Source organism: Sander lucioperca, chromosome 4 (assembly GCF_008315115.2).
Source record: "Sander lucioperca isolate FBNREF2018 chromosome 4, SLUC_FBN_1.2, whole genome shotgun sequence".
Lineage (NCBI taxonomy): Eukaryota > Metazoa > Chordata > Actinopteri > Perciformes > Percidae > Sander > Sander lucioperca.
Genome location: NC_050176.1, coordinates 44,737,255 through 44,752,944, shown reverse-complemented (window position 1 = coordinate 44,752,944; position 15,690 = coordinate 44,737,255). Strand labels below are relative to the sequence as shown.

At 39.5% G+C, this 15,690-nt stretch overlaps 1 protein-coding gene across 1 annotated transcript in view; it reads left to right on the top strand.

The window, feature by feature from the left end:
- si:dkey-92j12.5 (multiple PDZ domain protein) overlaps nucleotides 1-15,690 on the top strand; it is a 41,960-nt gene that overhangs the window by 24,748 nt on the left and 1,522 nt on the right. The window contains 23 exon segments of the mRNA XM_036000279.1: nucleotides 1,283-1,483; nucleotides 1,989-2,166; nucleotides 2,565-2,675; nucleotides 3,417-3,482; nucleotides 3,919-3,987; nucleotides 4,469-4,568; nucleotides 5,583-5,791; nucleotides 6,208-6,299; nucleotides 6,413-6,542; nucleotides 6,772-6,864; nucleotides 7,767-7,841; nucleotides 7,970-8,299; nucleotides 8,580-8,663; nucleotides 9,298-9,491; nucleotides 10,105-10,252; nucleotides 10,366-10,437; nucleotides 10,640-10,763; nucleotides 10,894-10,937; nucleotides 11,380-11,502; nucleotides 12,075-12,098; nucleotides 12,100-12,168; nucleotides 12,504-12,619; nucleotides 13,395-13,518. Coding sequence (XP_035856172.1) covers nucleotides 1,283-1,483; nucleotides 1,989-2,166; nucleotides 2,565-2,675; nucleotides 3,417-3,482; nucleotides 3,919-3,987; nucleotides 4,469-4,568; nucleotides 5,583-5,791; nucleotides 6,208-6,299; nucleotides 6,413-6,542; nucleotides 6,772-6,864; nucleotides 7,767-7,841; nucleotides 7,970-8,299; nucleotides 8,580-8,663; nucleotides 9,298-9,491; nucleotides 10,105-10,252; nucleotides 10,366-10,437; nucleotides 10,640-10,763; nucleotides 10,894-10,937; nucleotides 11,380-11,502; nucleotides 12,075-12,098; nucleotides 12,100-12,168; nucleotides 12,504-12,515 — 2,548 coding nt within the window. The 3' untranslated portion in view covers nucleotides 12,516-12,619; nucleotides 13,395-13,518.

Below are 15,690 nucleotides of genomic sequence, written 5' to 3'. Positions count from 1 at the left end.
AAGGCAAAAGCTTCTTTGAATGTTGAATCTCTGAGTTATATTTAGCTGTTCGCTTATGGATTTCAGTGCTGACTGTCAGCGAAAATGAATTGTTTCGCTTCTGTCTAACCCTGCTTTCGCTCCATCTTCTTGCCTCTGCCTTTCTCCTCCCTCCCTCACTCCCATTTCTCTCTGCAGCCTTTTCTTCACTCTTATCTTTCGATACATTGGTCTTTGTTTCTTTCTCTGCTAGACTTCTTTCTTGACTCTGTGTCTACATCTGTCTCTCATCTCTCATTCTTTCTGGTTTTCTTCTTTTTACCTTATTTTCCCTCTCCCCCCTGCCTTGGTCCCCCTTTCCCGGCCGCTCTCTTTCAGCCCTGGTGGAACCATTTGTTCTGCCCTCTTCTGTAACTTAACTGGCTATAGGCTCCTGCTGAGCAGATAGCACCACTATCACTCACCTCCATGGGCTTATTACAGCCCTCCACCGATAAATATATTCATGAAAAATTCTCTACCTCTTTCTTTCTTTCTTTCTTTCTTTCTTTCTTTCACACACACACACACACACACACACACACACACACACACATACACACACACACACACACAGATCTTTGTATGTATACAGTATACATACAGAGATACTACTATATATACACTATACTATATATATATATATATATATATATATATGAATGTGATGTGTTAACACACACATAAAGACACTACCTTACTGTGACATAACTGAAAATGTGTATTTTCAGGTCTATTTTCATCTAAAGCAGTGCATCTTCTCAAGGCCTGCCAATGTAACTCGCTATTGGCTATGTGTCACTGTGTGTCAGGACTTGAAAAAATAACAAAGTACAGATACCTTGTTATCTGCAGCAATTCTGCTAGTATGTATTCATTTTAATTGCAAATGCTTGTCACAATTTTCCTCAAAGTGATGTCTTGTATTATTTTACCCACCAACAAACCGAAGGCATTTCGATTACAGAAATGACAATGACAGAAAACAGAGAAAAGCAGCAAATCCTCACATCTGACAGGCTGAAATAACAGAACATTTGGCATTTTTCTTGATAATTAACGTAAGCATTTAATCAATTAATGAAATGTTTACAAACTCATTTTCTGTAAATCAACTTATTGATCAATTAAATAATTTAATTTGTTCTAAATAAAACAGAAAAAATTGAGCAAAGCCAATGATGTACATAATCATCAGGTTTTCCATTCAACATCACACATTGATTCAATATTATTTCTGTTTGCGTGTTTTTTTCACCATCAGTTGGCAGATTCCAAAATCTCAACCTCACAATAAGAAGGAGGAAGGAAAAGAAGATGGAGAGATTGTGGAGGAGAAAAAGCATAAAAGTAGTGCAGGTGGGAAAGTACCACAGCTGGAGGTGGAGATAAAGGTGGACGGTAAAGAGGAGGGAGAAGAGGAGCTTTATTCTCATACCACAGTTTCTTGGGATCAACCTAGAAGGTTAGTTAATCAGTGATGTACAGTACAGTAAGTAACAATGTCCTTTTTTGCCTTTAGTTTTTTTTTTCTTCAGATTTTCCATTTTCTGCCTTTTTTTTCAAAACTCTGCCCATGATGCCCTTTATCCTCTCTCTGCCAGAGAAGGCTTAGCAAAATCCTAGTGTGCTCAGGTTATGTTCACAACAGGGGTAGATCAGCACAGTGCAGACTCAACATGCTCATATTTCTTAGGCCCAGAGAAACCGACTACTTTCACAACCTGTATTTATCACATTTACGACTGCATCCCGCTTGGGTAAATCACATAAGCCACACTGCATGCAAAGACCAGCTTTTGTGTCTCTCCCTGGCATGTATAATATTCTATTGTTTTGACTCTTGTGCATTTTTGCAGTAATGTTTAAAACAAAGTAGGTCCTCATCAGGTATACAGAGGACATGCATTTATCATCACCATATCCATAAACATGTGTGGATGTTCCTTGTATCCTGCTTTGTGTTCCAGTGTGCAGCTGACTCGAGCGCCAGACCAGTCCCTGGGTATCAGCATAATGGGAGGCAGAGGCATGGGCCGGAGATTGAGCAGTGGAGAGATGATGAGGGGAGTCTTCATCAAGCACATCAGCCCCGACAGCCCGGCAGCACATAATGGCACCCTCCGGACTGGAGACAGGATACTAGAGGTGTGTGTGTGTGTGTGTGTGTGTGTGTGTGTGTGTGTGTGTGTGTGTGTGTGTGTGTGTGTGTGTGTGTTTATGCCTGTAAGAGTCCGTGAGTGGTAGAGAGACTGAAAAGTGGCAAAAAAAAGGGATTGTGTGTGTTTGCTGCATGAGCATGTGTTCATACACTGTATGATGTATAATGTGTGTGTATTGAGGTTAAATGGGATTTACAGGATTAACACATTAGTGTGGCTCCTTGATTTTTTTTAGGTAATTTCACAAGATTAGCCTAATGTCTTTATGTTCAGTCATTACTGTGTGTGTGTGTGTGTGTGTGTGTGTGTGTGTGTGTGTGTGTGTGTGTGTGTGTGTGTGTGTGTGTGTGTGTGTGTGTGTGTGTGTGTGTTGACTTGGCCAAGGTGTGTGGTGTGAACCTAAGAGATGCCAGCCATGAGCAGGCAGTGGAGGCCATCCGCAGGGCTGGAGACTCTGTGGTCTTCCTGGTGCAGTCTGAACAGCACAGATCTCAGGTACTGCATCTCAGAAAACAGGCAAAATCAACACATTTCTACCGTGCAATGACACACTACCAAATGACGTGCAATGACATGCGAAAAGCTAAGAATGCGTTGTGATAACACACAAAATTACTTGTTATTAATATGCCATTTAATGATACCACACTGCTCTAAAGTTCAAACTTTCATTTGTATGAATGGGTTTTAGTTTTTCAGATGAGAACTTCGATTTTCTGTCTCTTCTTTGTCACAAAGAAAGTGTTATTCAAGTTATATGTTTTCTATGGTTTGCTTTATGCACTTATAATATTACAAGTGCCAGATTGTTATGTTTGTTGGAACATAACTGCATCCTATAGATGAAATGTTCATATGTGTGTCCTTGTGCACACGAACAAACAAAATAGGAAACCACTCAAAAAACATTTCTACTGCCTGCCATTGCACTGTGCAATGTATATTCAGTATATACATTACATTGTGTAGCATGTCAGTCCCTTGAGGCCTTAGATTCTTTCACACTGAATCTAAATACTTATATTATACTCATAATAAATGCGAAGAGAAGGTGCAGTGTATATTCTGTTGGTCTACTCCATCAGAAGTTTTAGCAATGTTGTGCGTAGGAGTTTGCAGCATTACAATATGAAACTTATATATATATAATATAACATATTGGATGCATCATTTGAAGCATTTGCAGTACGGATAGATATTTATCTGTCTTCTCTCCATCTTGTGTTTCGCCCACAGTCCCCTATGCTTACCAACTATGAGAGACTAACTCCAACACCGCAGTCGAACTCACACAGCAGCAAGGTAACACTGGTATACTAGATATGTTGAGCTTCACACTGGTGTTTTCTCTTTAAAAGAGATAAATGCGATGTAAAATCTATTGTATAGCATAGAAAATTATACGCACGGAAGTCAAGTCAAAAAGCAGTAGCTACTTGTTTGTGTTTTGAAGGTTGTGACCGCTACTTTAGATTTCATTGGAACAGATAACAAGCTGTAAAAACATTTTTCTCAGTTTCTGTTTCCACACAGTTACTGATGTTTGGCTGTGTATGGTTGTAGTGTATAGAAAATGTTATGTGTACACTATATTATATATAGAGTGATGAGTCATTAACACCTACATTGGTATTGGTAAAAAGAATGAAGGGGCTTTAAAGGGTTTTTTGAGAGGCATATTGCTGTTTTGGTGGTGATGTGTATAAAACTATATCTGTGTTTCCCCTCATGCTCATAGGAAGCAGAGACTCTCAGTCTGTTCCTTAGTCTTTCCCCTACAAACCCCTTCACTCCCACTCCCTTTAAGGTTGGTACATTGTTGTGTGTGTATGTGTTTGTGTGTGTCATCATGGGTATGTAGCATCTTAAAAGCAGCCTTGCATTAGCATTTGCGCTAAAACCAACTTCCAAAAACTTAATTAACGTGCATATTTATAGATAGAACGCTTGTAGTTCAAAGTCCCTCGCAGCTACCTTGTTTGTTTAAACCCTTTGTTTTTATCTTTGGTGGAGATGTATAACTCTCTAAATAGACAGTGCATCCTTTTGAAGTTATGTTTCCATGCACTTGTAAGTTGGTTACAAAATAATGCATGATTCTGGTCATCTTTCATGTTATTTTTAGCTGACATTAAAACTGTGTTCATTAATTCATCCTGTTCGTCAGTTTTTCCCCACTACTACATCAAGCACACTGAGCAAGCCTCAGGGGTAGTCCAACTCATGCCTGAAGGACCCCTGAGGCATTTCCAACTCTGCCTGTTCAATAATGCAAAACTTCTCCCAAGGTACCTTCGCCAACATCTGATAGAACGAATAGGAGAAGCCCCATAACTGTCGCAACACCAATCACGACGGCAGCTGAAGATGAGGGTGATACTGGCAGGAGTAAGTCTGCATCATAAAGACGTCACACAGACTTACACAGGGATGCTTTAAAGCCCCCAGGAAAAGGAGCTGTGTGGCGATTTTAGTGTAGTAGCCACCTTTACACAGTGCAGGTCACACGCTGCCCTCTGGCCCAGAGAGACTTTGTGCTATTAACTTCCATTACAAAAGAAACGCTGTAATACTCAAATAAAAAAAAATGTCAGGAGTCTCACAGTCATTTAGAAATTACTCTTTGAGTGATCACATTTTAGAAATGTATTTTTAACGTCCATTATTTAAAAGCCATATGAGCAAATTATTTTCATGGCATTCACATGTGGAGCCAGTTGGCCAGGCTCAGACTTTAATAAGAATGAATTATGAGCCAAGAAGGCAAAAGCCTAAAGAACTTTTGTTTCTCCACAGTATGTTATGGGAGAGCAACTTTCATTTGTATGAGTGGGTTTTAGTTTTTTAGATGAGAACTGAGATTTTCAGTCTCTTCTTTGGCAAAAAAAATGTTATCCAAGTTGTGTGCTTTCTTTGGTTTGCTTTAAGCACTTACAGTATTAAAAGTGCCCTTTGGTGTTGTCTTATAAACAAACAAAGTTTATGTTAGCATTCAGTGTTACTAATCAAACTGCATTGTGTGTATCCCTGAGGTCTAACAAATGTGTTGAATATATTTATTTCCTCATAAAACATTTTGAATACATATTTGAAACCTGCAGTGCTTTACTGCAGGTAAACATTGATCCATAGCGCTACAAGTGGTAAAAAACTCCATAGGGTACCTTTGAGGGAGTCTATGTGACAATGCTTACTTTCGCACACAAGTCAATACACAGATATAGACATACACACAGACAAATCGCGGCATCACACACTCACACAAGCTCCTTAAGGATGTAATGCTTCCTCGCTACAGGTATTGTACATGAAGTGTCAGTCATAACATTTAGCGTCCCACACTTTTTCTGCCTTACCCAGCATACCCTCCTCATTCTCTTTGTTAACTCTTGTCTCTCCTAGAAAAGATGCTTCAGCGTTATGGTAGCCTGTCTGGGAAGCTCCATATGATTGAGCTGGAGAAGGACCCTGAGGCTCACGGCCTGGGAATCAGCCTCTCAGGGAACAAGGATGCTTCCAGGGCCCGCATGAGTGTCCACGTGGTGGATATAGACCCTCAAGGACCTGCTGGTTTAGATGGGAGGATACGGGTTGGAGACGAGCTACTGGAGGTAAGGAGGAAATGGGAACAGTAAGGGAGTTACGATGGTTGAGATTAACAAATGGGTGAGTTTTTAGAGAGGCAAGAGGGGTTGGACTCCAAGAGAGAGACATAATATGAGAGTCAAAATTGAGAGCAGCAGAAAGGGAGCAGTGGGTAGGAGGCATGGATGAGTAGAGAGCGTTGAGTGCCTGCAAAGTAGATTTATCAGATGAATTACCATTTGAAGTATGGTTGGTGCTGGGCTGGATTCTCGTGATGAGCAACCGTGTAATAGAGAAGATGAGGAAAATGGAGGTAGAGGAGAGGCTGACAGCTGAGAGGGGGAGGGGAGTCAGAAGAAGATGGCAGAAAGGCAGATTTATGTGGAATTAGATTTGATAAAAATTGCTAAGGGGAGAGTACATGATGCGATTTTTCTTCCAGATCAACGGTCAGATCTTGTACGGCCGGAGTCACCAAAACGCCTCCGCCATCATCAATAACACTCCATCGAAAGTCAAGATAATTCTCATCAGGTAACATGTAAAGTGATTTTCTGGTGGCATTTGCATTTCTCCCAAACTTAACAGGATACAGGTGTCTGATGACCAGCTCAGGGATAACACCAGATTTGGTTTTGTTTTGCTAGGAATAAAGTAGCTCTGGGTCAAACAGCACATGGATCCACAACAGAGTACAAGGACACAGGTGACTCCCAGACAGACTCTGCACAGCGTGGAGGATTATCCACAGACATCCAGCACATCATCCTACCGCAGGTGCAATACCCTCAGTAAATCTTGGCATTAACCATTGTCGAACCTCCAGCTGCACATATCTAACAGCTCGCGTGATAGCAGACTCTAGTTGTAGCAAAAACAGTCTCTATACTAGAGAAAATAGAATTACCCTCCCACATTGTTGTAAAGAATGAAATTAGCTATTTGCTTCACTAAATCTTGGTTCAAAGTTAGAGTTTTTTGTCTGCTTTTTTCAATCTCCATTCAGGATCACGTAGGTCTTGGCCTCTGCCTGGCAGAGGGGGAGTCCAAGGAAGGAGTGGTGGTCAGGTCCCTGATCCAGCACGGCACTGCCAGTAAGGTGTGACATCACCAGTAGCATCATCATAACCTTCAACATCTTCATCAATAACATTATTCCTTCATATAGCATACATACAATGACTGTATCTCAACAGTGTAATTTGTTCCTCTCTTACCTATAATGTGTATTATGAGTGTTATGGCATATTATTTGATTATTATTACAGATTCATAAGGTGTAAGCAGCTTTAAATATTTAAGCCAATTTAAACAACTTTTATTGATTGTTGGGTAGTTATATCTATAACAATGTATCATATTTTATGTGATGGTTTTGTATTTAAATTCCAGATCTTCAAAGTAACTGTCTGTCTGTCTAACAAAAGCAGTTGAGTAAAAAGTACAATATTTGCCTCTGAGATCTAGTATAATGTAACATAAAATGGGAATACTCACTGAGTAAATGTACTTTGTTACATTTTATCACTGCCTGTTATCATAACCTCACAAAAGTGTTCATAATAATTTTCCAAACTAACATTTTCTTCACTCAAATATACTACTCAAATATATACTTAAAGTATTGTTTTCATCTTTCAACTTAGATGAATTTTTACCTTCGTCACTCAATGGCGTTCAATAATCTGTCAGAAAAAAAGGCCCCAATGAGCACCACATTACTGTACAATATACAGTATGCAGCTGTAAACTATGATTTGATGGGTCTGGTCTCTTGGTATTTCTTGTAATATTTTAACATAATGGTTGCCATGTTTTAAAGTGATGTCGTCATGTACTAATAAGCTTTCATGTAGGGCCCCAGGCAACGGTTATTCAGATATTTGTCCAGAGGGTGTGTTTGATTTTTAATCTCACTTCCTCTCCATCCGTCTGTTGCATATACTTTCATACATTTTTGCTTATCTTTCATTTTTTATTCATGTTTCTGTCTGGGTGCAGGATGGCAGGATAAAGGTTGGAGACATAATCATAGCAGTGGGTGATGTACCTGTGGCAGGACTGTCAGTGTACAAGGTATACATACACTCACACACACACACACACACACACACACACACACACACACACACACACACACACACACATACACAAGGTCAAACTGATGTAATGATTTATGACTCACCTGTCTTCTCTGTATTCAGGTGTCCAGTTTGATTCTCAAACATCGGGTCACTGTCAAGCTCTCCATCAGCCCCTCCAAGAGTCTCTCTTCCTCTTCTTCTTTACCTTTTCCGACATCCTTTTCCTATCCCTGCTCTCTCTCTCCTGCTTCACTCCCTGTCTCCTTCTCTTCATCACTCAATGCCATGCAGACCTCTCCCACCGGGCAGTCTGATTGGCTAGGATCAGCTCCCACAACCACTGACCCCCTGTACTGCCCAGTTGTGGCTGGCAGGGAAACAACGATAGAGTTTTGTAAAGGAAATGTAGGCCTGGGCCTCAGCATTGTCGGAGGATGTGACACTCTGCTGGTGAGAGCAGCCAATTGATATTTGACATCATTTCATTTAACACATATCTATCATAATTTTATCAATCCTTGATAATCCTAATTAATCAAAATTTACAGCATCAAATTAGGCAATATGGGTTTGTTTATGTTTTCTTCACAATACAATACATCTGCACAGCCATTGTCAGTGAAAGTGGTGAACGTGCTGTATTGTGAATTACTAAGTAGTTCAATGCTGATTAAATTTAGCTGGATTGGATTATATGCAATGATGTTTTATTTCTGTTTTTTTCCACCAGGGGGCGGTAATAATCCATGAAGTAAATGATGCAGGAGCAGCACAGAGAGATGGAAGGCTGCAGGCTGGAGACCAGATATTAGAGGTATAATGGGTACACACAAACATTCCATTATCTATTCATTTGACAGAATCAGTGACAGTGTTTAGTGTTAGTCCAAATCTGTTGTGATTAGATGGCATTCCATTATAGTTAACACATACTACAAACGCATTAAAACTGGTCAAATGTAAATATTTATTATTTAATTTGGTGATCAAAATTCAGAAGTCAAGGCTTATATTTTTATTTTATCACTGTCCAGTGAATGCCTTGTATCTCCAATTTCTGATCATGAAATATTGTAAATGCTTTTTTGCCAGTGTTAGCCAGTCGGCAAAATTTTAAACTGCAGTCCTTTGGCAAGAAGTTTTAAAGCCAATGAAGTGACAGGTTAAGAAATACAGACATAAGACAATATGATGCTGAAATGACGACGAAAGCAACAAAATTAGCATGCCCAAAACATCGCACAAATAATACAGAGCAACACATTGATGGTTCAAAGCAATAATATGCTTGTAGATTGATGCCAATGCCCTCAATGTAGCCATTAATCATGATGACTCACTCCTTTTCATTAATTGTAAAATCCATCTGCTGTTTGTAAAATACAAATACAGTTACACCTAACCTCTTTCATACAACTATGGCTTGCATCTCTCTCACTTCCTCCCAGGTAAATGGTATAGACCTGCGGCAGGCCACTCACGATGAGGCCATTGGCGTGCTGCGGCTCACCACCCAGCGTGTTCGCCTGTGTGTCTTCAGGCACCAGGAGGCCTACAGGGAGGAGGACCTGTGGGACGTCTTCAGCCTGGAGCTGAGGCCTCGCCCTGGAGAGGGGCTGGGGTTAACCACAGTGGGGAAGACGTATGTTCATGATGCTGTTAAACAAATGAGTAACATCAAAGTTATTTTTTTGTATCTTTAGGTTTGCATGTCGGACCAAATCTTACTGTGCTTTATGTAGGTTACATGACATGGGGCATTGTAGTTGCCTCCTAAAGCCAGCCTAGATCTTGCAAGGCCAGTTTTGCTTTGAGATATTAAATTTGAAAAGTCACAGAGAATTTTCCAGGCAACTGATGTAGTATCGGATGGTATTATTTACTTTTCCAATTTTGCTCTTTTATTAATTGACCCACTTCAGCGAGAAAAACAATTATTAACCGTACTTAAGGGTCTTTTCAAGTGTTTTGTCAAAGGTGTATAATAGGTAAAGGTAACGTCAATGCTGTCAAGGTACATTCCCTTTTACAAGTATCAGAAGAGGAGAGTGTTCTCGACTTTTAAAGGCCTTTACCCAGTTAGAGGTCAGAAACTCTGTAGCAACCAAGATCATTATTGTAAAAAAGAGGTGTTGGATACATAATTTGCACAAGTCAAGTGTGACGTTATGCAAAACAGCGAGCTTACAGGTCACATAATTCAGTCTAGAAGCGTGACACAGACACAGTTTTTGACCTCTGTTTTCTTTTAACAGTAATGACACAGGCGTCTTTGTGTCAGATATCATCAGAGGAGGCGTAGCGGATTCAGATGGCAGGTTGTTGCTAGGTGACCAGATTCTGTCAATCAATGGGGAAGATGTCCGTGCAGCATCGCAGGAACATGCACACACGCTTCTACAGGTCGGACACATTCACGCTCACACATACCAAGTCCATAAACAAATTAGTTGCGGGGTTATGCATTTTTGTTACAAATTCATCATCTTATGTGAGATGTGTCACTTTGCTCTCAGAGTTGCAGTGGAGCAGTCCACCTGGAGGTGGCTCGTTTTAAAGCTGGCCTGCAGTACTCACAGCAGAGCCAGGTAAGCTGTTTCCTGTGGCTGTCTGTGTCTAATCCATGACTGGCTATTAAAGAAAATGTAAAAATGTATGATGTTATCAGGTGTTTAATTCAATGATTTGTATTGAGAGTCCAGACTAAATCAGCTCAGTAATTTTAATGTTGTCTGTTATTTAACTATTACTCTTTTGCACAATTTTAACAATAGTACTTTGTGAACCTAGGAGTACTTTAAGTTGTGTTTTATCCAGAGCGAAGACTCTGACTGTTCCACCCTGACCCCCTCAAGTGGATGTGATACTCCCCACAGCCACCAGAGGGAGACAGATAACAAGACAGGGAGCTACTGTGAGTCGCCCTTATGTTCTGAGAGCATAGCCTATATATAAACACAATCACAATTTACTTTTAGTGTAAAGAATATTGGTAACATACTCAAGCTGATTATGCAAGCATATATCCATTTCCCCTGCAACAGCATTTCAAGACTACCCTGACTCCAGAAAAGTAATAATAGAAAAGGTAAGACAAAATCTTAAAATAATAATAGTAACTGTTTTTATTGATGCCCCATTCAGTCTTGGAGAAACTGACTTTCAATATTGTATGTATATTTTCAGAAAGTTGGCATTTAATTGTGACCCCTGAAAGCTTTTGTTTTTTTACTTCAAATGACAGATTAAAATGATATACCATATATATATATATATATATATATATATATATATATATATATATATACCTTACCTGGCTGTACCCAAGGCAGGTGTTTATGTGTCATGTGCAGAATCTGCCATGTGATTCACCAGTATAATTGTCTAGGGTCAACTGTGTGTGTGTGTGTGTGTGTGTGTGTGTGTGTGTGTGTGTGTGTGTGTGTGTGTGTGTGTGTGTGCGTGCGTGCGTGCGTGCGTGCGTGCGTGCGTGCGTGCGTGCGTGCGTGCGTGCGTGTGTGTCACCACAGGGTCCATGTGACTCCCTGGGCATCAGTGTAGCAGGAGGAGTGGGCAGTCCCCATGACAACGTACCTCTTTTCATTGCTACCATGGATACCAATGGACTTGCTGCCAAAACGCAGCAATTACAGGTGGGAAGTGCATAGAGTGTCTTTGTGTATTATGTATTCATTATGTCATGGGGACAGATCGGTTATTGCCATCACATCGTGAGGACTCACTTCCTGTCTGAGGACAAAAAGTCAGTCCTCACAAGGGTTAACCACTCATTTAAGGGAAATGACTTGATTATAGGGTTACGATTTGAATAGACTGTGTTAAGGTATATTAATTAGCATATTTGCAGATCCAGATTTATTAGGATAAAGACCAATGTTTCAACAATGCTTGCTTTGTCAGGGTTTAAAATTGCATACCATAGGTCATACAGTATATAGGGGTTGAAATACAGCATTTTAAAAACATATTCAACATACTGTACAAAACGCAAAATGTATTAGTACAGATTATAAAAATAAGAAATACATTGTAGATTAGGAAAGGAAGCCTACTGAAAGCCCTTATAAAATCATAAAAAATGAAAAAAAGTTAGGTTGTGGTTAGTTATATAGCGGTGTTGGTTAAGGTTAGGGTATGTCTCCAGGGAATGAAAGTTCTGTAAGTCAGTAAAATGCACTCGCAAATGTGTATGTGTTACAATCAGACAGGAGACAGGATCCTCAGTATCAAGTGATGTGTCTATGGAGGGAATGACTCATGTCCAAGCTGGAGTCCTGCTGAAGAACGCCCCTGGAACCATCCGCTAATGTCACAGGGAGACATACAGTAGTTAATCTATAACTACTGTGAGAACAGTATTTATCAAGGAATAAAAATGAGAGTTTATAGTTTCAGTCGTCCCCTCATTAGTGTTTTGCATGTGAACACTATACTGTAATTTTAAGACAATACTGTGTCTGACACTCTGTTTGTTTTCATGTTAATAAGCCTCTGGAAAGATTTTTTTTGCAAGAGAGAAAAAGAGGTATAGAGCCGGACTTCAGTTGTTCTTGACAAGTACATTGTGTGTTAAAAAAACATCAAAAGTTATGTGTGTGTGTGTGTGTGTGTGTGTGTGTGTGTGTTTATGTGTGTGCGTGTGTAGGTGGCAGTGGGTTCTGATGGGTGCAGCACAAAGGACCACAATGATATGCATGCGCGGACGTCACGCCAGTCCAGCAGCCTGCCCCGCTTTCACAACAACCTCTCGTAAGAATCAGTTTCCTGACAGTCTTCTGCTGTTGTACTTTATGATCAAAATAAGGACAAAGGCAGACCCCGGTTCCCTTGACAATAATGAGCAATGCTCACTGTGTGAGAAGCACTGAGATGAATGTGCTTTTGGACAGAAGGAGCTGCAGTGTTTCTTGTGATTTGTATTTTGCTGTGCTTCCAACTGACCATTTTATTTCAGTCAACTTTCAGTTAACAATACCAAAGACCAATTTCTTTGTTTTTTTATTTCATTGTGAAAATAACACTTTTGTTTTTCAACAGCTCCTTAAACTAAATAATACATTTGAAGACACTGTAAAACTTCTGGCAACTGACATTTAAATCAAGTCACTGATTATAGTAATTAAAGGAAGAACATTAATTACTTGTAAAAACAATAATAATATTTTTTTTTACTAATGAATTAATAATTATTATATTCAGTAAGGTTGAGAAAATGTGTTCTTGAATATTACACTTTAGTTGTGAAAACAAAACTAATAATTCTGGGATTCACATTTATTATTTATATCTGAAATATAACTCTTTTTTCTCACCTTTATTCTGTCCTGGTGAGACGCACGCACGCACGCACGCACACGCACGCACGCACACACACACACACACACACACACACACACACACACACACACACACACACACACACACACACACACATACATACATACATACATACATAGTGCAGAGCAAGTGCAGCACCAGCATGGCCAGCACCACACACGCATTGTTATGCATCCTTTTCCCGCAGTGCTCGCACGTATAAGACCATCACTCTAGAGAGAGGCTCCTCGGGCCTGGGCTTCAGCATCGTAGGAGGGTTCAGCAGCCCTCACGGAGACCTGCCGATCTATATCAAAACTGTCTTCAACAAGGTGAGATAACGTCCTCCAGGGAGAAGTCTTTCATGGGGATCCTGGTGTGGACATCAAATTACAGCACAGCATGGTATTCAGTTATACTGGCAAAGTGTCTGTTCATACTGCGCAGTAAGAGACAAGAATACAAAGCCACAATTATAAACTGAAAAAGGTTTTTAACAGGTGATGAGTATGAAGGTAAATATGGTGCAAAAAGGGAGAGCTTGTAGAATACAATGTGAGAACTTGCAGAACAAAAAATCTGAACTTGTATGTTAAAATTTGCACTTGTAAAAATTTAATTTGCACTTGTAAAAATAAAATTTGCACTTGTAAAAAATATTCACACACATGTGATCTGAATTTGAAGTCATACAAAGAAAAAAAACATGAGAGCTTGTAAAAAAAATCTGAACTTGTAAATTGAAATTTGCACTTGTAGAAAATGTTCACACACCTGTATTCTGAATGTGAAGTTACAGAAAAAATATTCACAAATGTGTAGATTGATATTTACATGAACACAATGACAGCTGCAAACTTATAATGCAACATTTACTCGTATACTTTTTTTTTTACTCTGGTTCATTTTCCATCACAACCACAACTCAGTTATTACAACCTCTCGAATCTGTCACTGCAACTTCACATATGTGCTCTCTCGCATCACAAAGTGGCCAATCTGCACACCTCGACTTTCACAACACTCTTGACGATACATTTGGTGCAAAACTAATTTGTACCTGTGGACTTAGGCTGTGGAGCTCTGAGCTAACAGAACGGGAAAAGCCTTCTTATATACAGTCTATGGGAAAATCAGGGTTTCTATCGCCAGATGAGGGACAACTCTGTCCGGCTTATTTATGTAGCATGGAAACTTGGTGGAATAGCATGCTAGCGTTAGCTAGCTAACTAGCAGCCAGCCCGCTTCTAAATAAATACCTTTTAATTATCTAAACACTTTTTAATAGTCAAACTAAAACACTGGCGGTGAGCTCCACGGCCTGCAGCCGCAGACGGACCGTCATCAGTGGGGATCGACTTTGCCTTATAAAATCATTATTTTCCCTAGTGGATGCAATTCTCGGCAGGGATGCGAAACTTGACACCTGTTACCCACTGATGACGGTCCGTCTGCGGCTGCAGGCCGTGGAGCTCACCGCTAGTGTTTTAGTTTGACTGTTAAAAATGTTTAGACAAAAGGTATTTATTTAGAAGCGGGCTGGCTGCTAGTTAGCTAACGCTAGCATGCTATTCCACCAAGTTTCCATGCTACATAAATAAGTCGGACAGAGTTGTCCCTCATCTGGCGATAGAAACCCTGATTTTCCTGTTCTGTTAGCTCAGAGCTCCACAGCCTAAGTCCACAGGTACAAATTAGTTTTGCACCAAATGTATCGTCAAGAGTGTTGTGAAAGTCGAGGTGCGCAGATTGGCCACTTTGTGATGCGAGAGAGCACATATGTGAAGTTGCAGTGACAGATTCGAGAGGTTGTAATAACTGAGTTGTGGTTGTGATGGAAAATGAACCAGAGTAAAAAAAAAAGTATACGAGTAAATGTTGCATTATAAGTTTGCAGCTGTCATTGTGTTCATGTAAATATCAATCTACACATTTGTGAATATTTTTTCTGTAACTTAACATTCAGAATACAGGTGTGTGAACATTTTCTACAAGTACAAATTTCAACTTACAAGTTCAGATTTTTTTTACAAGCTCTCATGTTTTTTTTCTTTGTATGACTTCAAATTCAGATCACATGTGTGTGAATATTTTTTACAAGTGCAAATTTAATTTTTACAAGTGCAAATTTTAACATACAAGTTCAGATTTTTTGTTCTGCAAGTTCTCACATTGTATTCTACAAGCTCTCCCTTTTTGCACCATATTTACCTTCATAGATGAGTGAGCAATGATAATATTAACATGCTGTTGCTTATAAAAAGATCACAAATTGTTTCACTATTTAGAATTCTAAATACATCATTGGTTAAAAGTGTTACATCCTTTAATTGTACAGTAATAATGCTATTGTTATTACATCATCCAGAAATGTATCATTTAAACACGTACAGTATGTTTAACAGAATTTAATTCAGAAAGACATTTCATTTCAGTGTGATCAGTTACATTTCCTTTCAGTTATTGCAGTATTGTTTTGTTTTTTGTGTTTGTACTGTTATGGT